Source organism: Phoenix dactylifera, chromosome 3, assembly GCF_009389715.1.
Source record: "Phoenix dactylifera cultivar Barhee BC4 chromosome 3, palm_55x_up_171113_PBpolish2nd_filt_p, whole genome shotgun sequence".
Lineage (NCBI taxonomy): Eukaryota > Viridiplantae > Streptophyta > Magnoliopsida > Arecales > Arecaceae > Phoenix > Phoenix dactylifera.
The window spans coordinates 5526508-5554099 of NC_052394.1; the positions used below are offsets into that span (position 1 = coordinate 5526508).

General features: G+C 37.2%; 2 protein-coding genes across 4 annotated transcripts in view; both read left to right on the top strand.

Moving 5' to 3' along the window:
• Positions 1-22524, top strand: part of LOC103700996 (nodal modulator 1) — a 30019-nt gene extending 7495 nt beyond the window's left edge. The window contains exons 10-28 of one of the 3 annotated variants that reach the window (XR_005510947.1): positions 689-804; positions 4194-4322; positions 6763-6834; positions 6959-7054; positions 7147-7224; positions 8956-9084; positions 9275-9451; positions 9693-9896; positions 10009-10119; positions 10244-10494; positions 12891-12936; positions 13024-13272; positions 14936-15166; positions 16925-17016; positions 19256-19484; positions 20535-20891; positions 21570-21643; positions 21722-21922; positions 22144-22524. Coding sequence is in view for 1 of the 3 variants with exons in the window: in XM_039124370.1 (XP_038980298.1) it covers positions 689-804; positions 4194-4322; positions 6763-6834; positions 6959-7054; positions 7147-7224; positions 8956-9084; positions 9275-9451; positions 9693-9896; positions 10009-10122; positions 10244-10494; positions 12891-12936; positions 13024-13272; positions 14936-15166; positions 16925-17016; positions 19256-19484; positions 20535-20891; positions 21570-21643; positions 21722-21830 (2753 nt within the window). In the remaining 2 variants the exon portion in view is untranslated. Of the gene's footprint in view, positions 1-688; positions 805-4193; positions 4323-6762; positions 6835-6958; positions 7055-7146; positions 7225-8955; positions 9085-9274; positions 9452-9692; positions 9897-10008; positions 10123-10243; positions 10495-12890; positions 12937-13023; positions 13273-14935; positions 15167-16924; positions 17017-19255; positions 19485-20534; positions 20892-21569; positions 21644-21721; positions 22009-22143 lie in introns of those variants that run through there. The other 2 variants (XR_005510946.1, XM_039124370.1) reach the window with 2 other exon arrangements.
• A 1232-nt stretch (positions 22525-23756) lies between these two features.
• On the top strand, positions 23757-24296 carry LOC120110337 (dirigent protein 11-like). Its single transcript, XM_039125162.1, has one exon. The coding sequence runs from the start codon at positions 23757-23759 to the stop codon at positions 24294-24296; it is 540 nt and encodes a 179-aa protein (XP_038981090.1).
• The last annotated feature ends 3296 nt before the right edge of the window (positions 24297-27592 follow it).

Below are 27592 nucleotides of genomic sequence, written 5' to 3' on the forward strand. Positions count from 1 at the left end.
TCTCGTAAATCAAATAAATTTTAAGCTGACCAAAATCTAACTAAAATCAAGATAGCATGTAGGCCGAGAATTTAGAGCTGACGATGTGTGCCTAATTCATTGGAGGCAAGGTCCAGCTCAAGCTTGACCTAAACTTGACTGCATCCACTTGTGCTATTATTTCCATGTGTCTTACCAAAAATTGCTAATGGAATGTCTTTGCTAAATGCAGAGCAAGTCAAAAGTTGCTCTTTTTTTTTTCCTCCTCTTCTTCGTGAAGCACTTCCTTGTAACAGCTTTACAGAAAGGCCTTCTGCAGTAGCATATTAAACACAAAGCATGCTATACATGAACTTGTCCTGAAACTGCTACTGATTCTACACTGTCTTTATAGGGAGAAGTGGTTGTAGCTCTTAATCGGCAAGACAATCTTACTATGCTTCAATAATACTTATAGATAACTTTGTGATTGTGATGTTGAGTCTAATGATCTGCTAGTTGGTGAATGTTTTTTCTGACCTATATTTTATTTTAAACTAAATTTTATAGTTATTTTTAATAATCAGAGTTCCTTAATTCAGATGTTTCTAAACTTGATCATGATCAAGAGTTTGTAATTGTTTTTTCTATTGGTGCCTTTTCTGTTATAGCAGAGAAAGCCTATTCACTGTGGCTGTCGTTTTCTATTTTCTCTCTGATTTGTCTATAGGGATATACGAGCTTCTACCTTACTACAAGGGGGAGAACACAACTTTTGATGTTTCACCACCTTCAATGAGTGTATCTATTGAGCATCATCACGTAACAATCCCCCAAAAATTTCAGGTATGGCTAGTTCTTGGTGTAGGTGAGATCTATTTAGAGAATTTTGGATAAATGTTATATTCATGCTAAGACTCATTCTTCCTAGTACATAGTTGTTAGGATAAGAATAGCTTTCTGCCGTCTATGTTAGGCTTTTGAAAATTTTAATACTTGGCACTTTGATCCATTTGTTATTTTCTTCTGGTGTACCCGTAGCTTTTATTGAATAACAAGAATTGGAAGGAATGCATGTCCAAGAGATAACGTGCGGAAGTTTTGTGTTTATCAGATTTGTTTTTTTGTAGGAAAGCATCTTTATGGAATTCAGTTCTGACAAAGTGAGATTTGATTTTTTTTTCTAACAAAAGTTATGGCAAACATTTCTTTTTGAGTGGCTACAATCAATGGTGCACATACTCGAACATATTGATAAAGTCCCCATAAATCTTTCACCTAATTGTAACCATAACCATCCTTCATCGTACCAAATACTAGAAAATTACACATGTACTTACACTCAACTTGATTTCTTGGGCTACTTATTGCCCAACATTTTAAGCTATGCAACATTGTACGCATTATTGCTGTTCTATAAATTTTCCTTTAAAAATTAAGATGCTAAGATATGCATCAATTGCATATCTCAGAAACACCTCTCCACTTCATCCAACCAATTCTATTACATTTATCTTCATTATTTCTCCATTATTTGTATAATAGATCCTGGTTAACAAAAGTGATCGCTCTGTGGAATCTTTTGGCCATCAATCTTAATTGGAATCTCGTCTTTATTTCTATTTGCACTAAATTTCATTTCATATTACTCTCTTGTCTGCTAATCAGTAGGCCCTTATCCTCTAGAATGTCCATAAATCCAATTTAGCATTTAATGTTGTTTTGTTTCTCCTCATCAATTAGCACCATACTATCTGCCAATAACAGACATCTAGGTATATCTTCCGAAATATTAGTGGCATGGTCATCCATAAGTGTGTAAAAACATTGGGGCTAATTGCAAATTATTGGCTCAATCTTATTGTGACTGAATGGCACATAAATCTGCATATAGATTAAAGCGGAATTGGATATGAAGGTAATATAACTCTCTTATACTTCCACCAGTGACCATCATAGTCCCCTTTCTCTTCATGTTGCTTACTCCATGAACATCTTGATAAATGCTAAAGCCAATTGGTCAGAACCTCTTGTTTTTTGGAGAAGAAAGCTAATGTAATCTTTAAGTGGAAGAAGTTGTTGCCAGAATATTGGCAGTTGTTAGGTTGATTATATCATGAACCAAGCAATGATGCAGATTCAGCTTGCATCCTCTGATAATGCAAGATCAGAATTGATGATGGGCGAAGACTGATCTCATAAAAAAAGGCCATTTACATGAATGTTTTGTATTCTATCTAGTGCTTTTTATTAGCCACAGAATTAACTAGTTTGAGCAAGGAGAGGGTGTTGAAGTTGGTCATAATAGCCTATTATGGCTGTTGGATAAATATAATTTCATGAGATAGATACTTTTAGTGTTGCAAGAAATGAACTGTTACCATTTTTATGTTCTTAAGTGCTTGGTTTCACCATGGATTTTATTCAAATAAAAGTCAAATCCAAGACAGCCTGGAAAAAAGTCTGTATAGTTGCATCCAGCCTTTGATGGGTAAACAGGAAGGGGTGGAACCCTAGAAACAACAGTCCATCAGAATTCGAAGAAACAAATGTAGTCAGACCATCTTCATGCTACTAGGTATCCTTGAGCAGGTACAAGGTCTGCTTGCTGTGCAATAGGGAGTCGCCCTACTGTATCAAGCTCTTCAACTGGCTAGAAAATAATCCAATTCCTTGGTCAAAGTGCAGTATCTTGGCAATCCTTAACAATCTGCCATTTTCTCAAGGGCTTGCTGATCACTTTCGAGCTTAACATACTAGGAAGCATCCTTTGGTTTCATCATGTGGCCATATTTGTGCGGATATTTTCCAAGAGTGGTAGTAGGAGCCTAGTCGTCTAGAAGTTCTGGTGTATTTCATGATATTTTGTGATCTTTCAGGAACTAGTGATCAATTGCTTGATTTTTCCACTTTGCTATGGTGCAATTGAACACCTAGGTAGGATTTGGTTTCATGACCAGGAGGAGGAAGGTGTCAACCACTTCCTCTTAAAATCAGATTAATTTCTTGCAATTAACCATTGCTTGGTCCTTGGGTGCTTTATAGTATAAGTGACTATTACTTAAAAAGCTAAAACACATATATCAAATAAAGAATGAAAACTTTTTTCTGTTCTAATCATGTGGGTCGTAACTTGTAATATGATAACTACAATAGTCCAATCTCGTAATTCATCTGTTGGGTATTTAAAAACTTATAAATATACTAATAAATAATGAGTTTATAATTTTAAATTTCTCACCTAATTACTAGTGACTTGAAAGGGTCACATAAAGAGTTTGCTAATGGCCCAAATAGCCTTGCTACTGTGGTTGACATGCAGTTACACTTGCTACCCAGACATTACCACCATTCTAATGAAAATTAGAACACGAAAAAACCCTATGAGATAGTAAGTAAAATTTTCTGCGTCAGGATCTTATGGCGATTTACATTCCATCAGTCTGAACTCAAAAATTCTGATGAATCTTGAAGACATCCTTACTGAGTTTGTTTGAAAACAGCAGGTGCTGTTTGTATGAATATGTAGGTTAAACTAAAGGTGCACCATTTTGATTTATTATATTGATGATGTTTGGCATGTGGCTGAAATAGATAAAATCATTTTTTTTCGTACATTCACTCTGAAGATATATCTATTTCTCTGTATAATTTTGCGAAGGAAAAACCAAATAATCTATGAACATAAATATGGTGTCCTGGTTTGTTAAATTGTCCTGTTTTTGAGCTTCAGGAGTTCTGAACCTGTATAGCAAGAAGAATGGCAAGCATTCATTTGTTGGTTTAAGTCTAGCATTGTTGTTGAAGCAGTTAGAAATGTGCAAATTGAGTTATACTTCTGATAGTTTGATTTGTGCTCTAAACTTCTGAGGAATATCTAAAACATAGATAGATAATTTGATGTGCATCAAGAGCTTTGTGGAATTGAGTTTATCCAGATACAGACACTACTCTTCATTTGCTTCAATTTTGTTAAACAGTAAATGCATTTGCTATTGAAATACTTTTGTGGATATGATTGTGCCTATGTTGTTTAACTTGGAGCTACTACCAATGCGAGTTAAAATATCACAATATGGACTATACAGTTATTTTTAGACTATTGAATAGTTTGTAGCTGGTAAAATCTTTGATGATGTTTAAATTTCTGTTTTCTTTTGACTTACTTGACAAATGCCCTACTGTTTTATGTTTCCTTTACAGCAGTTAACATTGTTTCACATAATTTTGATAAGGTCACTGGATTTTCTGTTGGAGGCCGTGTTGTTGATGGTTATGGTGCTGGAGTGGATAATGCGACAGTCATAGTGGACGGGAAGTTGAGGGCTATTACAGATAGTCAAGGATACTACATGCTTGATCAAGTATGCTTCTAGTCAAATTATTCCAATCCATTTGTGCTCTTTGTTTATACATGATTATTCCATATTATTTTTCTCTACTTTGAATCAAGGTTTGCATATCCGGTATTAGGAACTGTACCAGTATGTTACCGATTCGGTATGATATGGTCGATATGTTATGATTCCCATATAGGTGCAGGCTTCCAACACTTTTTTCTCACTCTTGACCATTGTACCGCCCAAAATCGAGCGATAGAGATTGGTACGAAGTAAGGTTCGCTATCTCAATACCGGATACTATACCATATTATGCCGGCACAATGTCGGTATGCTTGGTATGGGGTATGGTTGGTATACAAGGCTCGGTATGCCCCCCTTACCAAGTCTCAGTTCGGTACCAGTACGGTATGCCTAGTATAGGATGGTATGTGCCGGTATGGCGAACCTTGGTACTAGGCGGTACGAGGTGGTTCAACTCGGTTCATATCAGTGTGGATAGGTTTTGGCTTACATAGTGAATTGAATCTCGGTACGGTTGGTATGTTTGGTGCAACAGACTTTTTTTTGAATTGCTGGAATGCATATAAAAGTTTCTTGTTAACCCAAGCACTTTTGAACCTGCTGCTCCAACATATTGCAAATAAACAAGAATTCACCTTTAAGCAAATCTTCTCCTATTCATTTTTGTAATTTTTAGAACCATGTTTTGCTGTTTGTTTCTACCTTGAGGCTGCAATCTTCATCAATTCATGCCTTTAAATTCTTCTTCACTTGATATAGGATCTTCGAGATTTCTTCCCTTCTGTTCTAGAGCCCTATACTTGAGGTACTTTTGTGCCAAGGCCTTTTTTGTTATCTGACGTACGTATTTACGTCGTCCGTATAAGTTCTCTTTGATTCTGTCCTTATTCCTGCAGCCTCGAGAATTGATTTATTATACCCAATAACCTTCTTGTCCTTTTAGTTTTACCATCCACCTACCTTGAAAGTCTCATTCTATTTATGCCGGCCTTATAGGCTTACACTTTATTTATGGCATAACAGTTGTTATAAGTTACATCTCTATTGTCCCAAGAAGATCACACACTGTGGTAAATTTCTTATGCAACTGATGGAAAAGGCCCAAAGAAATGAGGAAGAGGCCCCAAAAGGTTTATGTTTTGAACTGTATGAATTATTTTTGGAGAGAGCCGGTGATTTTGATAGTTTTTGTTCTTCTAAACTAACTTTAGGTGACTACAATTTTCTTCCCGTTCATATGCTTGACTCATATTGTCCAGGAAAAGGCTCCTTGCCACACATTATTTATATAAAATACAGTGTTTCGTGATCAAACAATGTTAATGCTGATTGTTTATCATGATAAAATTTTTAACGGACTAAATATTTAAAATTTGTTTAGACTGTTGTGCATTTCAGCTTTAGTGGGAGTTTGGGCAGTGTAAATTTACAGATGAAGTTTTCCTGAATGACTTTCTACCTTGAAATGGTTGTACAATAGGTTCAAAGTAGGCTAGTTGAAGCATCTCGACTGTAATGCAGCAACTGGATGCTATTTGGACTTATGGATAGATTTGACAAATTATTATGTGATGATGTTTTGGTAGCAATTTCGTCATGTAGACTAGAATGTTGGGCATTGAGGATGCTACATTGCTAAAGGATAGAGTGTAGCGAAGGTGCTCATGCTAAGGAAAAAATGTATTGTAATATTGGAATGGTAGAGTTGGAAATGAGTACAAATCATAGGAAAGTTAGGAGTGGTACCAGTAGAAAGCAATGAAGTAAAATTTAAAAGCATTAACAACCCTGATGAGGAGAGGATCTAAAAATGGGGGTTGAAGGGTTGGGAGGAAATAGGGATGAACTATGATGCTTAGATGGATGCCGTGTGTAGTTTTCTTTAAAGAAATGCTCTACTTTAAAAGTTCTGGCTGGGAACAACTTCTGGTAAGACTGCCTTAACCAACCTTAGTTATTACTATTAAATTATTAATGATTATTTTATTTGTCTAATTATTAGTATATCTAGTTATCTCTTCATATTAGCTTGTCTTACAGAGGTATTGGTACTTCACTAAATTGGTAGAATCTGTTTCAAGCCCTAAATGGGCTTTTTCTGCTGGTATAGACTAAAGAATATAATATTACGATTTATTTGATTGATTTATCATATTCATCCAGGATGGAACAGCTCTTCTTACTTTAGCCTTTCTGGGTTTTGCCCACCAAAAGAACCCCTTCTGGTTTTCTTTTTAGTTGACTTCTAACGTATCACATTTTAGTTTTTCAGTAAGAAATGTGTTGATTCCTAATGAAATGATCGGAGGGACATTTGTTCCCATTCCTTTCTTTTTTTATAAATTTAAATCTAAATGGGACATTGGTGTTGAAAAGGATGCAAGTATGGTTTTATTTATTTATTTTAATGTTTTTGTTGAAGCAAGAGCCTTTTTTCCAGGTTACATCAAAGCATTACTCCATAGGGGCAGAGAAGGCCCACTACAAGTTTAACACACTGGAGAATTTCTTGGTAAGTTAGTATTCTGATATATTTTTCATGCGAAACCATTTAATTTCTTTGGTTTATGTACCTTTACTCTTCTACTATTTTATTAATAACAATAAGCAATTAACATCGTTAATATTGATATCAGGTTATGCCAAACATGGTTTCCATTGATGACATAAAAGCTGTCCGCTATGATATCTGTGGTGCTGTTCAAATGATCACTGCAAATTCAAAGGCTATGGTATTCTATTATTGGATAAATTTTTGGGCAATGTAGATGATTGTACAATTTTTAGTTTCCTTAACCACTACATGATTGATTGCTATGACTAGGTGACACTGACACATGGGCCTGATAATGGCAAGCCTCAAAAGAAACTCATAGACGAGAATGGAAATTTCTGTTTTGAGGTATGTTTGACTTTTTAGTGGTACTAATTTTCTTTTTCTTTCCTTGGTGCTTCTCTGTTTCTCAAATGGCTTGGTTTCATGGTGATTCTCCTTGTTGCTACATGCTTAATAAGAACATGATGTGTCTATACTTAGTAAGAACATGATGCATCTATACTTAGTATGATCATGATGCGTCTAAACTTGGTGTGAACATGATGCGTCTAAACTTAGTATGAACATGATGCGTCTAAACTTAGTATGAACATGATGCGTCTATACTTAGTATGAACATGATGCGTCTATACTTATATGAACATGATGCGTCTATACTTAATATGAACATGATGTATCCGACTTGCATTGTTCATTATCCATTGAGCAAATTAAAATATCCAGGCATTGTACACAACTATGTGTATTGTCATGTTGTTTGAGAGGTATCATTAGTTTTTTGTAAAATATGAAAACAATTCATCTTATTTGGATGCTAAATCCTTTTTGAGAATGTAATTATAAATTTAGGGCTGTCTTAGAATTAATATATATAGCATGTAGCTTATGCTCATCCATTTTTGGTAATTTTTATTGGTCTCAGAGTTTGGGTTATTTATTACTTGGTTATTTGTCATGATCAAGGTCTGCTAAATCGGTATGGTCATTCCTTGACTCGCTAGACTGCAAAGCTTGACCTCCCTATTCACTGGCTTGACTGCATTGACTTACTGGATTGCCCCTTTTTTTCCAGAAAGCTTCAGCAAAAACCCTCCTGTTCGGATCTGTTCGGCAATCCATAGTCATGTTATAGTTGTAGATTTGGATCCTAGATGATGAGTCAGCATAATGCTTGCTTCTTTTATTCTATAAGCATCTATTTTCAGCATCAACTCAAACTTGGTTCAAATTTCTATGATGTAGGCCTTAACTAGATTGAGCTAGATATGATCATGACTTTCTGTGGCCCAACCTCCCCTTGCAAAGAAAAACCACACACACACATGCATGCGTGCGTACATGCTAATCAAAACTTCTCCCTTATCCTAAATCCTCTGTTCCTCTCCTCCACTGCTCCTTTTCCAACTTCTTCCTTCTCTCATCCTCCTGGCTTTACCATCTATAGGTCCCAACAAAACCCTGTATTGCCTTGTCCCTTGCATCTCGCAACTTAATGTCTTGCATGATTGCAGATCTTTTCTAACCACTCCTGACTTAAGTAAATTAGAAAATTAGCTTGCTCCCTGGGATGGTCTCATTTTCTTTGAAAATTCCATTTTACTGTATAAAGTTTTGCTTATATGCTGACATAAATAATGAGATCATATGCATATATGTTGTATGTCGATAAAGCAATTATTAAGGGAGCTTATGATAAAATAATACAACGGAAATTATGTATAGCTGTTTGAATCTTCTTTCTATATGCTATTGGTTATGAACCATGCACCAAGTTTTGGGATTAGTTATCACACATTCTCTTTGCACTTGTCATTATTTTTATACATTGATGTCATTATTTTTATACATTATTCTGAGATCTGTACAGTGGTGGGTATGACTTCTCTTTTATTTGAGCTCCTGTTTTCTCTGTTTAAACTTTCTTGATTATTAGTGTTATTTGGTTTTACTATGTGCGTTCACTCTATTGATCAATTCATTGGTGCTATTTTCCTTATTATTAACATTTATGTCAATATTATATTCATTCTGCTTTTCTCTGTGTTTAGGTATCTTTATTAATTATGTTGTTTATAGGTTCCAGCTGGTGATTACCGGTTATCTGCTTTTGGAGCAGATTCTGCTAGTTCTTCTGGCCTAATGTTTTCACCACCGTATGTTGATGTCAAGGTTAACCGCCCATTGCTTAATGTAGAATTTGTTCAGGTAAATAAGTTAGAAGATAGAATTTTTTAACCTTGCTATATTCAAGGCTAGAACCTATGATGATTTAGCTTCATTTACTCATATAGCGATTTAGCTTCCTTTACTCGTGTAGCTACATGGCTCTCTTTGCAATGTAGGAGTTCATAAAGTTAGTTACCTTTCTGAAACTATTATGTTTTTTAATATCCAGGCACTAGTTGATATTCATGGTACCGTACTCTGCAAGGAGAACTGCAACCAGAATGTATCCATTTCTCTTGTAAGATTAGTGGATGCAGGCATGCAGGAAAGAAGGACAATTGCCTTAACTCACGAGAGTGGTGATTTTATGTTTCAAAAAGTCTTTCCTGGAAGATATCGACTTGAGGTACCACTTTTGTCATCTAAATTCATTTTTTTAAATCTTTCAATGTCAGGCAATCATGAGTTAGCACTCCAAAAATCTGGAATAATAAAATCATGCAGCTTATCTATTAATTTTTTTGGATGAACTATCTATTATTTTTCATTGGTGTAAATATTGACTCTTGTGCTTAGCCTCATATATTCATCTTAGGCTGCTGTTTGTAATGCTTGATGATTGATCATGTTACCTAATCTTTGTTTAGGTCAAACATATTTCATCATCATCAATGCCTGAAGAGGATAATTGGTGCTGGGATCGAAGTGCTATTGATTTGGATGTGGGTACTGAGGATGTAACTGGAATTGTCTTTGTCCAGAAAGGTTACTGGATCAGCATAATTTCAACTCATGATACAGATGCCTACATCCAGCGATCTGATTCTTCTCGTGTTGATTTGTCGATAAGGGTAGCTTGTTTGCTATAAAAGTTCCATAATGGAAATATATATGATTTATTGCGAGTTTTCAAATATATAGAACCGATTTAGGCAGCTTAATGTCTTCATTCGTGATATGCAGAGAGGGTCACAAAAAATATGCGTGGAGTCTCCCGGGCAGCATGAACTTCATTTTGTTAACTCATGCATATTCTTTGGGAGCTCATCATTGACATTTGATACCTTGAATCCTGTGGTGATGTCCTCTTTTTAGTGCTTCTAGTCTTTTTTTTTTGTGTTTCCAATTTGTGTTTAGATGCCCTTTTATTTTGGTGAGTTGTTTACTCATTTACTGCCTCAAACTCTCCCTCTGTCAGCGTATATATCTTACTGGAAAGAAGTACCTCCTTAAAGGTGAAATTCACATGGACCTGGCCTTGAATCCAGATGCAGTTGACTTATCTGAGCACATAGTTGTTGACATACTTAATAGAGATGGAGTTTTTCTTGATACCATCTCTACTAAATTTGCTTCTGATATAAATGACCAAAGGACCGTTGCTGTATATGAATACTCAATCTGGTCAGATCTTGGAGAGGAATTCATCTTTGTTCCTCGGGACTCAAGGTATATGGTATAATTATACCGTAATATTTTTGCAAGTACATCTTTTCTTGCCACACAAGTCTATTTTTTTTTAAAAAATTCTTAACACTGGTATATGGGACAATTTGAATTAATAGAAAAATTGCATCTTTAATCAAATACATTAAAGCATTCGGAAGAAGTGCCTGGTCTCTATGTGCATTTGATTTTAGTGAGCTTGAGTGGGCCTGATAAGATCAAATAGCAAGATGATATCATGATCCTTAGGTATTATGAAACTTGTGCCATGCATGGTATATAGTTTATACACAATAGTCAGATATGATGGCTTAGGGCTTTTTGTTAGCCATATCTCTGGCACAAGATATAACACACTGTTTACAGCTGAATCCCCCAGGCATGAAACCATGTTGGTTCATTGATATTCTTGTCACCTATTTTACCTATTGCTCTACCACCACCTATGGTAATCACATTGTATGGCCTCCAGTTTTGTTTCCTGATATTTTTGTGCAACTTGTTCATTAACCTTATCCTTACAATCGAAATGCCTTTTCTAGGAACATTCCTTGTTTCCATTATCTTTCTGGAAAAATTGTTAGGAAATCTAGTGCTATTTTTTCTCTAAATTATTTCACATTTCTAACTGAATGCTATAAAATCCTATTGCTTTACATGTTGCATCATTTCTGCAACTTTCACTTTGCTAATATTTACCTGCATATGTTTCCCAGAACCACCTACCACTCATTTTCTCATTTAGAAAATTCAAGAAAGTATTCTTTATGCCTTTTTTTATGTGATTATAATTAACCAGATCAAGTTTATGCTACTCTTAACACGCCTTGTAGGTTTTTTCTTTTAGCACAGCTCATAATCAACTTTATAAATTGTGATTCACTGCTAATTTAGCCTTTCATTTCTTGTGTATCTTAAAGCAGTTTTTACAGTTTATCACCGAGATTTCGCACTATTAGTTGTCTTGCTAGCACTTGAAGCTTGTTTATTTGCCATTGTTACATATGCTTCCTCAACATTCCACCTTGATGTTTCCTTTAAAGTTGCCATGTTCCTTTTAAATTCCATGCACGTAATTCTACCTTTCCAATAAAAGTTATCATATGATGTGTCATCTTGTTTCATGTAGTGTATACACTTGACCTCCTTCATAGAAGTTTGCTTTGTAAGATTTCTCAGTATCCCATAACAAGTTCCAATAAAGGGCTTCTTTGGGTCATCACCTTCTTAATTGTACACAATTCATGGATTAATTACTGGCCATGCTGTTCTCATATTCTTTAATAAGTAACATTTTCGACGATGTATGATGGCTTTCAGAATTGAGAGAGACTAGTTTATGGGAGAAAACATGGAATCTGTAGCTATATAAATGAGATTTTTCAATGTTAACATAGATCTGAGAGTGGACATGCTGACCTGTTTTCGTGGATCTGATGTGATATAAGGCCAATTTAGGCTAATTCTTGCCAATATGGTTGTGCATGGTTTACACCTATTGTATCATAACAGTAGTTACTCAGCATGATGATATGTTGACTGGCACCTGACTTCGAGCTTTTTAATGCATTAATTTCTGATTATATCTCTATTTTATTGTCGCCAATGCTCCAAGTTGGTACTTGATTTCCTTTTCCCCCTTTGAGCCTGACTTTCCATAAAGCTTCTCATTAGCGATGAACTTGGCTTTGCAAGCTATTTTTTCTTTCACAGATTCTTTTAGCCATTTCTTTGCCTTTACATTTCCTCCTTGGTTTTTTAAACTTTCTATGCTATTCCTGCTTTATTGTTTGTTGATTCTTCCATGCAACTCATGATCGCTAGACATATGTTGGAAATGTGAAGAATATTTCAACAATGATGCAACTGCAACTTGTCATTTTGAAAATCATGAGCGCAGATGCACATTGAAATTTGGGTCAAAAGGCTATGTTACTCTTGGCATTAAAATGAATCTTCAAGGTTGATGAGATGACATTTAGATGATAGAGCTTGAAACCAATATTGAAAATAACATTCCTGGATTGGGTTTAATTAGCACAATGCTCGTGAAATTCTCTATTTTGGATCTTTGTCCTGATCAGCTGTACGCAGCATGGTTTTGAGTATTAGACTGTATAGGTCCCTACCAGACTCACTGTACTGCAACAGTAGGGATCCAACACCCAGTACACCCCCCCCCCCCCCCCCCACCACACACACACACACACACAATATATTAAGCATTGGAATCAAAAATTGTACTGTACTTACAGTGTGTTGGTCGGTTACCAGTATGGGTACCAAAACTGGTACATGAAACCTTGACATTATAATCCTTGTACTTCATTTGATGGCTACAACGTTCAGTTGTGGTGACCTTTGGTTGCTCTGACCTGAATCTTCTCTACTGTATGCAGAACTAGCATAGACAAGAAGATCCTTTTCTACCCAAGACAGCGCCTGGTAAGTGGTTTGCTATATCTTAATTTATCTCTACATTCTGGTATTAAATTTTGCATATTAGTCATATTTACCAGTTAAAATTAACAGGTGTCAGTTGCCATTGATGGATGCCAAGCTCCTATTCCTCCAGTTGTTGGTCAGGTTGGGCTATACCTTGTAGGATCGGTGTCTCCAGCTCTATCTGGTGTTAATGTACGAATTCTAGCAGCAGGTGAGAGCAGCTATGCTCCTTTACAGAAAGGGGATTTGGCTTTTGAAACAGAGACAGGACCGGATGGTTCTTTTACTGCTGGCCCCTTATACAATGATACAACTTACAACATTGAAGCCTCGAAGGTTAGCAACAAATCCATTTAAATCTCTAACCTGCCGTTGATTGATCAGTTATCAATGTTTATAAAACTGGTTGGGTTCTTGAGTCCTAATTAACCCAGGTTTGTATTGAACTTTTGACCGGAATATATGGCCAAGTATTTGGGTTAAGCCAGTTTTTGGTCAACCTTATCCGATTATAAGCTAACCTAACTCGGTTTGTGAATATAATAAACATATATTCTTGAAATATGGTATAAATTGTAGGGATTACTTTTAAAGCAAGTTATCCCCAAATTCCTTATTTCTTCTACTTTCGGTGATGGTCCCATCCCATTCCCCATCCTCTCTCTGAAACAGTCGACAATGGCGACACCCCCCCCCCCCCCCCCCCCCCCCCCAACTTTTCCTTCTCCCTTTTCTTTTCTTTAACTCACTCCCTTCATATCACTCTCTTCATTTCATCTGTATCCCTTTGTAACCCTGCCCTGGTCGCTGTTGCTGCACATATGCCCTTGGAACCACCACATCGTAGTCGCTCCCTACCTCCACGACTGCTTCACGTCCACCGCCCCCAAGCTGCCACCCACCCCTTCCCCCCCTTAATCCAACCCTTACCCTTGTCATCCCACCTCCACGTAGTTTTGTAGCCCATCTGCTGCCACTGCTCTCTTTCACTAGCTCACCTCCTCCCTGTGGCTCACCCTCTAACTTTCCATCCTATATACACGACCAATTAGTGTTTGGACAAAATTTTTTTCCGTTATCCCATTTCGAGGACTCATGGAAATACCTTGGATAGTACCACAATCCGTTCTACGTACAATAATGTGTTGAACTACTTCAATAAGTCTACGCATGAGTTATCCGGCATTTGATGTTCATACAACAGTATCTACAACTCTTTGCGGGCTCCGTTGAGTTGGCAACCCAAAAATAAAATAAATAGGATATATATGTAAATATGGTCAAAATAAAAAAATCAATTGATTTACACTGCACGACCCCGTCAAAACATTGAACTAGAACAAATCAGAAAGAAAGATTTGTTTTTGTTGATAAATTAAAAACACCAAAACAAAATACCAACCATTGTCCACTGACCGAACCCTGAAATAAAGCTGAATATCTTTCTCCAGAAAGGAAAAATAAATGCTTAACCCAACTAAGCTGGGCCAGATCAGGCACCCAAATGTTGTCCGATATGGGTTCAGGGCATGGTTTTGCTGACTTGGTGGTTACTTGGATTGATTCTAGTCTACTATTTAAATATTTGTTGGATGGGGGAGCCCTAACCTGAGCTGATCTGAACTTGACTCATTCATAGGCCTACTTGTGCATCAGAAAAAGTAATATCTTCAGTAGCAGGATCCTTACATATTCTAGATTAGGGTATGGCCATATAAGGCAGCTCATCACCTTCTTTTTCAGAACTGTTGCATTTAACTCTTGACAAGAATTTAGTTGAATATTGGACTTAGTTGGAAGAGTATTTTTCTTACATCTGTGCATAACTTTAATTACCTTATTTCTGGACTTCTCTATAGGTGATAGATTAACTTCTTTAAAAATTCTTTGTTCTGATGTTGCAGAAAAAATTGAAATATGTTTACACAAGATGTGTTCATGTCTCAGATGGTCTATATTGTCTACTTTCTGATATGTGTTTCCTTTGACCTTGATACAGCCTGGTTATCATGTTAGAAAAGTGGGAAGCAATTCTTTTACCTGTCAGAAACTTGGTCAGATTGTTGTTAATATTTTTGATGGAGCAGGAGCTGGAGAGTTGCTTCCTTCAGTTCTGTTATCATTAAGTGGTGAGGATGGTTACAGGAACAACTCGGTTAGCGGTGCTGGTGGAACTTTTGTCTTTGATAACTTATTTCCTGGAAGTTTCTATCTGCGTCCACTGCTGAAGGTGCTTTAACAAATTCTTATTCATCAACTATCCATCATATGTCTGCTTATGTTTTAGGATTTTGCAATTGCTTTTGACCTCTGTATTTTACAGATTCTTTGCGGCATGTTGATTTTTATATTATATATCTTTTAGCTGGGTACCATTTTTTCTTTTTCATAGACCTGCGCAAGAATCCTTTTATGTGTTGAACTTAAATTAAGACATTAGCTGATTCGATATAATATTTTCCTAAATATACGCCTTCTGAACAACATCATAAATTGGGATTCTCAGAAGTGTTCTGCATAAAAATCTTGATTCAAAAAAGTTTGAGATTTATCGTGCTTCTGCTATCCATGATAAATATCCGCATTCCTTTTGTAGAAAGGTGAGCCATCCTCAGGCGCTTCTGGAGATTTCTCCTTTTCAGGATCTTATTCTCTCTTTCTTTCGTAGCTGGAAGTTTGATTAGGGCACTGCTAGAGGCTCATCCCCTTTGCATTAGCCATCCCTCAACCTGAGAATTGGCACACCTAGAATCTCTACCATTCTATGAAGGTCCTTTTTAGATTTTTTACACATGCCATCTCACATTGGATGCCGAGGTGAAGATGTGCTTTGTATTAGTTGCCAGCTTATTATTTCTTTGTTGCACACAAATACTAAAAGGAAGCTTGTGGAACTCCTAAATTTAATTTAATGCCAATTAAAACATAAGAATAAATTATCTGAAATAACATGAAGAAAAATGATTAAAAAGGACTCTAGAGGGACCCTTATCACTCTGGGTGATGAGACCATTGGACCATTAAGGGATGCCTTTGGGAGCCCAAAAGAGGTTGCCTAACTTGACCCTGTTTACTCTAAAAATCACAAACAAAAGAAATCTCCCATGATGTGTTTGACTAGCAAGCAAACATACTTGCACTGCGTGGATTTCGTGGCAAGAAGGATTTTTGTGCCATATTTAATACTCCCAAGTACATGAGTCTGTTTGTTGAAACCCATGCTTTAAATCGGTTCTTTTAACCATACAAAAGGTCCTTCCTTTTGATCTTCTTTCCATAATTTAATTTTTAAAGCATCCTTACATGGTTTGAATTCTTGAAACATCTTCTTTGAAGGACTTGGTTGAGCGACCAAATTTCTATAGTCAGCTAAATTATTCCTTGGTTTCTTGTCTTTAAAATATTTTATAAATGGTGTGATATAGGCACTTATTCAGCATTTGTGAACAATTTGGAGGGACAGGATTCAGAATTCTGAAAAAAATGCAGATTCTTTGGCATTAAATTTTTTAACGCATATTACTAAGCAGATTTTTTAGGTTTTGTCGCTGATTAATTCATTCATTTTTCTCTGTGTCGCCCTTGCTTTGTAGTTAGATTTGTGGCAGTTCATTTAATAAGGATTCATTTTTGTGTAATGCTTAGTATTTATATGCCACCTCAATGTAAAAAAGTTGTTATTGTTGATGAAAATTTTTAACTGCCTAGGCATGATTGCAACCTCAATAAGGGTCATCTAAAGTTGCTAGTTGAAGCATAATACCTCCATGGTCACTCCAGTTTATATCATACATAATCATGTATAACTTCTGAATGATTTATCAACATTACATGTTTGCCAAGGACAAATTATGATCTTTAGTTCTTTAAATTCCAAATTTTGATTTGACTAAAGGTACACTACTTCTTTGAATAGTATTATTGTTTAGCGTATGCCTTAAATTCTTGATTGCTCAGTTGTATCCATTTCCCTTCCCTGCTTTTGTAGGAGTATGCCTTTTCTCCTGCTGCAGTGGCAATAGAATTGGATTCTGGAGAGTCTAAAGTGATCAAGTTTTATGCAACACGTGTTGCTTACAGGTTTGTGGATTTGATCTTGTCTTATAGTTGCATTCTCAGAGTCTCATAATCTATGTTATTCATAATGTTGTTTCAGTTACATATATTTAGAATACCGAATTCTAAAATAGTTTGTCATAGATGTAACAATATTAAGAAAATGTGATAAAAATTATAGGTGGTCTGACGAGAATTATGCCCAGACTAGTCTGTCCTTGAACAAACCTTCAACCTATTTGTGTTCATCATTGATCACTAACAGCTACTTCTAAGAGCATATGCCTCGGGTTTTATTTAATGAGACATTAATTCTGGTGAATGTTTAATCGACATTATGATGTAAAATATTGGAGGATAAGAGCTATAACAACATTGATTCTTGTCAGACATGCTGAAAGTAAGATATGGAAAATCTCAAAAAAAATCTGTTCCTAGATAGTCGACTGATTTCGTGCTAAAAATTATTTAGGATGAGTCAAGGAGCTTTACTACTGAATTTTTTTTGCTTGGACAAGGAGAGAATCCTAGTTGACCAAAGCAACTTGTATTAGCTCAAAATTTAAGAGAAAGCCAGCTTGTCTTTCAATTAATTATTAAATCTAAGTATTCTGATTCATGTAGACAGTCTGGTTGACATGTGTCTCTCAGTTTGCTGTGAATGAGTTGTTGATTATGAGGTACATCATGCAGAGAGCTTATTGTTGGCTTCAACTAAGAATTTTCTCTTGCTGTTCTTAGTAAATGTTAGGAGGTCATGCTAAATGATGCGCATGCAAGGTTCTAGATTGTTTGCTTCCAATGACATGTTATAGGGCAAGTCCCTCGTAATGGTGATACCTTTTTGCAAGTTGCCTTCCCTAGTGTATCCTTTAAATCTTGTGGTATTTTCACAAGTTGCCTCCCTTTCAGTCCCACTTTTTGATTTTCAAGTTTGAGCTCTTGCCTGTGTTGTTCGCCCTTGACGTCTAGAACATGATCAAGATCTCTTGGGAAGAAGCTTCAACAAGTTCCTCCAGCCGTTTGAGTTTGCCACATCCCTAGCCTCTTTCATTTCTTTTGTGTGGTCTAAGGTTCCTCTGCTCTCTTTCTTTGGCTTCTGATGTAGATTTAGGGCTGCAGGAGCTCCTTAGTTGACGATGAGATAAAATGGATATTTAGTAGGTAGATATGATGATTTCCCATAAATAAGCCAATTACCATTGATGTGGTTTTCTGGTTAGGCATGTTGAGTGGCCACTCTAGCTGTTTCCAAAATGATATGCACACATTCTTTCCTACATTACAGGATCTAGAATGATTCTCTAACATGTAGGATTTCCTGGATATTTATACATCCACTTCTTTTCAGTCTTATGCTGCAAATGTCGTATACATTTTACGCACTTAAAACAGTGAAACTAATATACAACTGCGAACCCTGATAATATTGCCATATATTCTAGGCTACAATTTATCACAGAAATCTGCTGCTTCTTCATTATGATACATATCAATAGCGTGTATAACAACAGCTGGTGAAATGAGTTATAGTATGTAAAGAGATGACTAGATTGTTTCCAAATAGCATTTGTTGGTGCAAAGTAGTCCTCAAAATTTTAGGACTTCTTGATTTTTTGTATTTGCTCATTTTGCTCTGTGAATGACAAGCCTTTTTTTTAAAGGAACAAAAGAACTGGAAGGAAAAAGTTTCATATTGGGAAGGATATAAACTTGCATATGTTTTGGACTATTCCTATGAATGATATGTTGAGAGTAAGTAGTGAAACTAGGAATACCTGAAAATTTATTTGATCAAGCACTTCCTGTGTAGGTGATACTATCGAAAGATCGGTATTTTTACTGATATACCATGTATTTTAGACAACAGCCAATTTGCACATAGAATTTATGCGGATGCTTTTCAACTATATTCCAGTTTCCAATGCTAAGGTTGCAGGTCCAATTCCTAGTCATTGGTCAACTTTTTCATTATACCGAGTCCAGTTTTTATAATCATGTGTAGATTAGAATATTAAGTTTAATTAATAACTACCTTGATTTGTAACTTTGATGTTGTTTCAAATCTTGTGTATGTTGTGCTTCTTTGTGATTGTTCTTCAATATGATATTAGAACTAGTTTAACTATATCTTTAAAAATTTTTAGATTGTTCTTTTAATGTGCCATGAAATAATCCATATCTTTATCATTTTTCTGAGGCAATGTCAAAAGCTTATTGCGAATGTGCAATTCTCTAATCTTAACCAGCTTTTTCCTTATAGTGCTATGGGCAGTGTATCATTACTTTCTGGTCAGCCGAAGGAAGGTGTTTATGTTGAAGCACGATCAGAATCCAAAGGCTACTATGAGGAAGCAACAACTGATAGTCTGGGAAATTTTCGCCTTAGGGGACTCCTCCCTGATACAACTTATTTAGTAAAAGTAGTGGCGAAGGATTACCTTGGAGTCACGGCAGTTGAACGAGCTTCTCCTGATTCTGTTGTTATAAAGGTAAGCTTTGTGGAAGTGACTGATCACTTTTTTTGCTGTTTGCATTTTTTTGCATCTGATGATAGGCTCAAGAGAGCGCGTAATTTTCTTGATCATCAAGGTCAAATAACAGTTTCATTGAAAATGTGTGACTCAAGAATGCACAGTGGGTAATGAATATACAAGTGAAACTAGTCCTAGTGATCCATCCTAGAAAGGAGTAATTAATCAGTAAGGGGCATACTTAATTTTTTGGCAGTAGTTTGGAGGAAAATAGAAGACCATCAGTGAATACTCATAGTGAGGTAGATGAAAGAAAGAAAATACTTACAATGAATATTCTGATATCGGTGGTTAATAAATAATTGCCAGTTTAAAGTTGAAGTTAATACGGAAATAAGGAATCCAGATGAAAAATTTATGGATGTTAGATGTTAGTTATACCATGGTGATGGCCACTTCAATGCAAAGTGTTCACTTTTATTTTTTTGTGAGCTTGCGCCATAGTAAGTAATGCTCAACATATTCACCTTTGCTTCTCAGTCTCATGTTACTGGATGCTGTATTGCTTTGCAAGAGATTAAGATAAGTTATTCTAGTCATTTTATTTATTTTTCTTTTTCCTTTTCTTTATAGAAAGGGCCTGTAGGGTCCCCCCACCCCCACCCCCACCCCCCCAACAACACACACACCAAAAGATCTTTAACTCCCAAATCCTGCTGAGGGTGAGATTGGATCCCAGGTCATAGGTATAACTGCCAATAGCTTTACCAGCTTGGTAAGTTGGCATCTTCAATCCCTTGTTAGCCTTGTTTATCCATAGAACAGAAGTATCTGTCAATTAGGTGTTTTGGGAAATTCATGGATTCTTTTTTTCTTGTAGGCAAATGCTGAGTTATCATATCGTTAAGCTTTGTGCCTCTAAAAGTCAGTTACTGCTTTGTACAAACAGTTATTTGCATTATTGTAATTTATATTTTATTCATCTGTGGGTTCATTGAACCTACTAACATAAAGTGTTATGCTTTTGAAAATAACAATTTTGTGCTATAATGCCCTTCTCATTGTCAGGTGGCATCTGAGGACATCAGAGGCTTGGATTTTGTGGTGTTTGAACAACCGGAGATAACCATTTTAAGTGGTCATGTGGAAGGAAGTGACCTTGAAGTATTACAGCCCCATCTCTCTGTGGAAGTCAGATTTTCTGCTGATCCATCAAAAATTGAGACGGTCTTTCCTCTGCCACTCTCATACTTCTTCCAAATACGTGATTTGCCCAAGGGCAAGCACCTTGTGCAGCTTCGGTCAGGGCTTCCATCAAGCACTCACAAATTTGAATCTGATGTATTTGAAGTTGATTTGGAAAAGCAACCTCAAATTCATGTGGGTCCTCTCAGATTTAAAGTTGAGGAATATCATCACAAACAGGTAGTTCCCATCTGATTTATATGATTTCCCTGCAAAAGTTGCTTGCTGAAATATTTTATTTTTCATTTTTATTTCTATTTTGTTTGCCTTCAAGGTTTTAAAACCGGTACTGGAGGGCATGCCCATTTTTTTGAAAAAACCGATACAGTATCGGGTAATGACACGGTACAAGAATGTATCCCATGCTGACATTGCCTACTGGTGCCTGTTTTCTAGTCGAATGGTGCGGTACTGTTTGTACCATCCCATTTGGCAATGTTTAAAGCCTTGATGGACAATAAATTATTGATTTCTTTTTTACTTCCTTTTTTCTTGATAGATCTCTCCCATGGGTGCATGCCTGCATGCATGTGCTTTTGTGCGGATTTACTTTGAGCTTAGTCGTATATATTCATTATTCAATTGTAGCAGCTGTCATCTACTGAGTTGCACACCAGATCATTTGCCTACTTGATTTTTACCTTCTCACTTCAAAGAAAAAGAAGTTTCCATGCAATAATGCACGTGTCATGGTTCAAAACTAACAAATAAAAATATGAAAATTAGAATTTCTGCAATCACAAATGCAAACATACTGATGTTTCCATAGCACATGTTTTTGTGTCTATCTGGATGGAACCAAAAAAAGGGATGTTTTTTTTTGTCTTAGAGAAACTAAAACTTTCGTATATTGCACAGGAACTAACTCCAGCTCCGGTCTTTCCACTTATAGTTGGATTATCTGTCATTGCCCTCTTTATCAGTATGCCAAGGTGATTGAATTTTGAAGTTAATTTTTATTTTTCTATAAATTAATAAATTAAGACGTAATCCTTATCATTTTTCCACAGGTTGAAGGATTTATACCAGATGGCTGTAGGAACGACTCCAACAGGATCTGGTACGGTATCCAGTAAGAAGGAAGCCCGAAAGCCACTTTTGAGAAAGAGAGTGTATTAGTGGAAAGCAACGGCCAGATAATTTTGAGTTACAAGTGACTATTGGAAACTTAGTTGATCATTAGTTCTTTTGACGTTTCATTGTTGATCAAGGTTGGTCTGAATTCAACTTGTAAATTTTTCTTTAAAAAAAATCAGGAAAATATACAATCTAATGATATAGTTCAGTTAAACATTTATTGTTTTCTGGTTTTGATGAAGGCAACGGTTTAGAAAATTCCCATGCAACCCATCATCTGCACAACAATGTTTGCAGTTAAGAGAATTATCATAGGTTTAAGATGCTCTAACCATCCGTTTCTCTTTGCCCGTAGGTGGGACCGGGTACGTGTGGCTCCGGCTTGGCCAAATCTAACATGAATCTGGCCTCAGGTCTATGATGCAGAGCCTAGTCTATCTGCAATTCATGGATCAGGCTTGAAAGTTGGACCACTTTCAGACGTGTAGCTGGTCCCTTAGGTGGAACTCAACGTGCAGATTTGATCTGTTCGGAGTTTCTTATATATGTATATAATTTCTTAGTTTGGAACCCTTGATTGACTTGTGGGATTCAACTCACACGGTTCGTTTTAGCAGATATCACTGCAATCTGCTTTTTCATCTGTGCCATTATGAATAATTCATGGATTAGCAGCATTTTCCATTTGTAAGTTAAATTGACTTGTTCAAAATAAGCCGGTATTTACTTTGATTCACACTTGAGTAGAGGATGCCAACTAGTATGGTTAATAATTATGGGGGTTTGGTCCGGTGAAATAGATTGAAGTCAGCCATTTTGGACCATTTTCTGCATCTTAAAGAAAAATAGTTCGCCAGTAATTCAATCCTCAAGTTATGCCGTTTTCCATTGGCATTTATGGTTAACAATGCGCCAGATTTTACTTTTCACGTATCTTAAAAAAGTAAATTACTTTTCGTGGCTTGACAGCATTGTTCATCAACCCAAAAAAACATAACCTAGCCGGAAATCATAAATGCTAAGATCTTCAAACGCAATACCCAAAATTTCTTTATTTGTCTTTTTCTAAATCTCTTAAGGCCGTCTTCGTTCGGGACTTCATTTTGTAGTTTATCGTAGCTGATGAAAGATCGTTGAGGCACAAGTGCCCAGAGTCTTGAGGTAGTTTTTGTTTTCTAATTTTTTTTGGATATATTAATTGTGAGTTGCCTGCCAAAGCAATAAGAAGAAAAAAATAAAATAAAAATTGTTGAGTGAATGTGCCCGCTGCACAGCTTTTTTTTTTTTCCTAGAAAAAGAAAAGAGGGGGAGAGGAGGATCTCACCCGCGTAGCAACTTACATTGGATCTTCTTTCCACTGAAGAATGTTTGATATGGGTAGATAAATTTTACTCATATCTTTTCCATCGGTGGGGCAGCTCTACTAATGCGGCAATCTCTTCTACGTGTGAGTACGTCACACCAGCACCACCTAAATACCGGCAAACTAGATGGTAACTCCACCGAACAAATCAGATGGGGGGCATTCTGTCCTTGCATTTAATCGATGCCTGCGAATTTTAAACTTAGGCCACTTTGGTAGTTCCAACTGTGTTACCATCTCGATGGTTGCTACCCAGCTTTGTTTGTATAGAAATGCCACCAAGAGTAAAAGAAACGGCTCACCAGGGAATCAAAAGGAAACGCCAAAAAGGCATCCCAATAAACCACCTGATCTCGAATGGCCAGCACGATTCTTTCGCGGTAGTCTGTCCATTCATAGTATAAAAGAATCAAAAGGAAACGCCAAAAAGGCATCCCAATAAACCACCTGATCTCCAATGGCCAACACGATTCTTTCACACTAGAGTCCGCGATTTAAGTCTCCATTCATGATATAAAACTCCAGTGCACAACCATCGACAACCCAACAAGCGAACACACAAAACATCTCCATCTTCCTCTCCTCCCAAAACAATAGCAGAAACCATGCCCAACTCCTCAAACATGCCCATCCTCTTCTTCCTTCTACCCACTGCCACGCTCCTCTTTGTGGCCTATGCCTTTCACAGGCGAAAGCCCAAGCAAACCAACCTCGTCCTCTACGTCCACGACTACTTCAGCGGCGACGACGCCTCCGCCGTCACGGTCGCAGGCAAACTCGGTGCAGCCTCTAACATCCTGCAGTTCGGCACCGTTGCGGTGGTCGACGATGTGGTCACCGAGAGGCCTGAAGTGGACTCCAAGGTAATAGGCCGAGCTCAGGGCTTGTATATAAACTCGGCTTTGGATGGGATGGCATTGTACATGGTCTTCTCGGTGACGTTAACCGAGGGGCAGTTCAAGGGAAGCACGCTGGAGATCCAAGGAGCCGATCCGTTTAAGCTCAAGGAGCGCGAGTTTGGAGTTGTATCTGGGACTGGGTTCTTTCGGTTTGCCAAGGGATATGGTATCATGGAGACGCAGCACTTGGACGTGGCTACCTTGAGAGCAATAATCAAACTCAACTTGACCATCAGGCATGAATAGTGTTTCTGACGCTGTTTTAGTTTCTATATTATAATTCTCGATAATGCCATGCCTCCGATCCGAGTTAGTGAGCTCGCGTGTCAACCACCGTATACTTGTTAAAATTTAAATTCTCACAATTTCAACAATATTTACGATATTGCATTAATTTTAATAAACTCTAATCTACAATAATATTTGTTAAAATTTTCTAGTGGTTTTTCTATCACGAAATTCCGGAGCAAGCTAGTTTTTCGAATCTGTAATATATATAACTTATTATATATATATAATAAGTTAAACAACCCAATAAGCAACAAACTCTTTAATTAAATAAATCAAGTATATAAATAAATAATATTTTTACAGAAAGTAGGCAGAGAAAATTCTATCAGCTTCAAACTAAATTCAGATATGTAGTATATTTTTACTAATTAAATTTTTCTTTAAATTTTCTTTACGAATTTTATTTCTTTCAATATATTCAATTTATTTTGTCAACAACTAGCTCCGGCCATGGCCACGTGCTAATGAGAGAGATTGGCCGACGGCTTCGGCTACAAGTGCAGTGAAGTGGTCGGAAGAGGTAGAATAAAGCTGATAAATCCAAAACAAGAAAAAGCAGGGCACCTCTTTCTTAGGCAAAAATCCGGCGGTCACCGGCTAGAATTAAGGCTCTAAAGACTCTGAAAGAAGGGAAGGATCAACTAAGGGATGCCGGGTTCTTACCTAGCTTCCAACGATGTTTAGCCATGGCCACGGTGCTGGTGGCAGCCGACGTTCGAGGAGGAGACCGAGATCTGGCGAATCTCCAACTCAAAGCCTTGATCTTCTATGGAAGGTTGAGGAAAGCTTCATCCCTCTAATTAGAGTCGGAGGGAAGCACCTGAGTCCCTATCGGCATCGGACCACCGGAGAAAATGTAAAGAAGATTACTCCTGATGGGAGTCCAGTTCCACCCCTTAGAAACTAACTGCAAGGATACTAAGTGCAAATAACGGAATATCCGGCCTTAGTGAACTGGTAGAAAAAACAAGACAGCAGACGGATACCCAATTGGAGATTGGTCCTTGCGCAAATATTTCACAGTCCGAAGTGAGGTTCAACACTTTCCTTTTTTCTTCTTCTTTTTAAAGGTGTGATAGAGCCTGCTATCCTTCTTCTTAAAAAAAAAAAGAAAAAGAAAAAGAAGAAGACAGAGCTTGCTATCCTGTTGATCTACAAACAATTGCATACTTTGGCTTCAAACCTCCATCAAATGTTTTCTTAAAATTTAAGAGGCGGACAGACAGTTCTTTCTCAGTTACAGCAACAGAATGTAGTTCTTTACCTGCAAGAGCCTGCAAAATTTCTAGGGGAAGGGGCTTTCCTTCTTTTGCCAGGAATAGACAACGACTTCTTGTAGAGGATTTGTGAAAGCATGGCGGCCAAATCTCGATCTACGCTTTCCTAGTGATATGCTACATGTAACCGGTTACGTGCACGTAGTCATTTCGTGTTTTAATTCGATTTTGATGGATAGCGATGCGTTTCTACAACTACTAATGAAGCTAACTACCGGCAAACATCTAAGAAAAGTATTCTCCATTAGGTCAAATGGTGCAGCTTTCAGGCTGCAAGTCCATTTAATAGTTCCCCAAAGTTCTGACTAATCGGTTAATGCTTTTTTGCCTCGATTAATTGAACAAGCACTAATGCCAGAGGTTTAAGGCACCTCACTTTACTAGATTGCTGTCTTCTAGTGTTCATTGAAGTCATATCCTTCTACCATTGGAATTAAAAAAAACAGCATGTTGATTGCATATTAGATTTTGAAAAGGGTCTTGAAATGGTGTAATCGATTAAATATGGGGACCGAATGCCCCTCGCCTGATTTATCCGGTGAAATCGCTATCAGGTCTGCCGGTACTAAGATGGTGCTGGGGTGACTTATTCACGCGCGGGTTCATCCGTGCTGGTAGAGAGGGTATGAGTCTTTCTACTCGCGTCGGACATTCTCTGATGGAAGGAGGCTCAGTGGGGGTTGCTATACAGGTGGAGTTAATTCTCCTCCTCCCCCTCTTTGTTAAACAAAAAAAATTAAAATCTAATCTTTCAATTCATCCTCTTGGGTTTTTAACTCCAGTCTAAAGTTTATTTTTCTAAAAGCACGACTGTCAGCATCTGGCTTGATAGCAATAAAGGAACCAAACTTGTGGGAATTAATTCTCAACCATACGGCCAACTCTCAAACCGTCTCCAGCAGATTGGCAACCACCCTCTTAATTATGCTATCCTCTTCTTTGCCGCTTTATTATTTTGTCCATCTCTCCTCCCTCCATCTTGACCGATTGCAGGAAATATTAAGATCAAAATGAACTTTCTTTAGCCTCCACTTTCTTTGCATTGGTTAATTATAAGACAATCTATAAGGTAAATAAAAAACGGTAACTTTTATGGTTGCTTTAAGTCGTTGAAGCTTAAGGCATCTGAACTCATGCTATCATCTTTTATCATTTTTGGATTTTTAACATTGATAGCATGCTTGTGTAGTTACACATCCAGCTAAGGATGTTTATACCTTTCACCCGACAGAAAAGAATGCCTGTCATAGATATCAGGCCTTGATATAGGGGCTTAGACCCTTTTGAAAAATTGCTCTAAAAATATGACCCTCTCTTGTTAAGTTTGGATTTCACCTTTTTGCTTCATCAGATTTTTTTTTTTTTTTCACATTCTCATCCCAACATATGTGGGCTTACTTTTGAAAGATGAAGTATGAAACGCGCCACCAAGGTAGTAGCCTGGTGGTAAGGGGGCGATAATTCCGCCCAAGTTGCCCGGGTTCGAAACGCGCGGGCGTCGATTAAATTAGGGGACCGGATGCCCCACGCCCGGCTGGCTTGTTGGCGGTTATGCTTTCCTTCCACTTGTACCAAGGTGGCGCTGGGGTGACGTACCCACACGTGAGGCGGTGAACCCAGTGGGGTGAGCCCACGGGTCGGGGAAGGCACGCGAAAATCTGCGACCTGTATCGAACATTCCCTGGTGGAAGGGGGGCCCAGTAATGGAGCTGCTACGCGGGTGGGCTGGTCCCTCCCCCTCCCCTCCTATTTTTTGACCAAAAAAAAAGATGAAGTATGAAAAGGTAAAATTCATCGTTCTAAAAAAAAAGAATTTAATGGTACGACATTTGGCTTGGGACAAAGCTAGTGACCCTACCACTATCTTAACTTCTTGACTACGTCAATCAATTGCGACAAAGCATAAAAGCGAACATTCTTGCCAGAAGTATTGAGTAGGAGGGCAAGTTAGGCGTGGCGGGGTTTGTTTAGAAG

Coding starts and splice junctions, on each gene's coding strand:
- LOC120110337 (XM_039125162.1), top strand. CDS start 23,757: ATGCCCAACTCCTCAAACATGCCCATCCTCTTCTTCCTTCTACCCACT.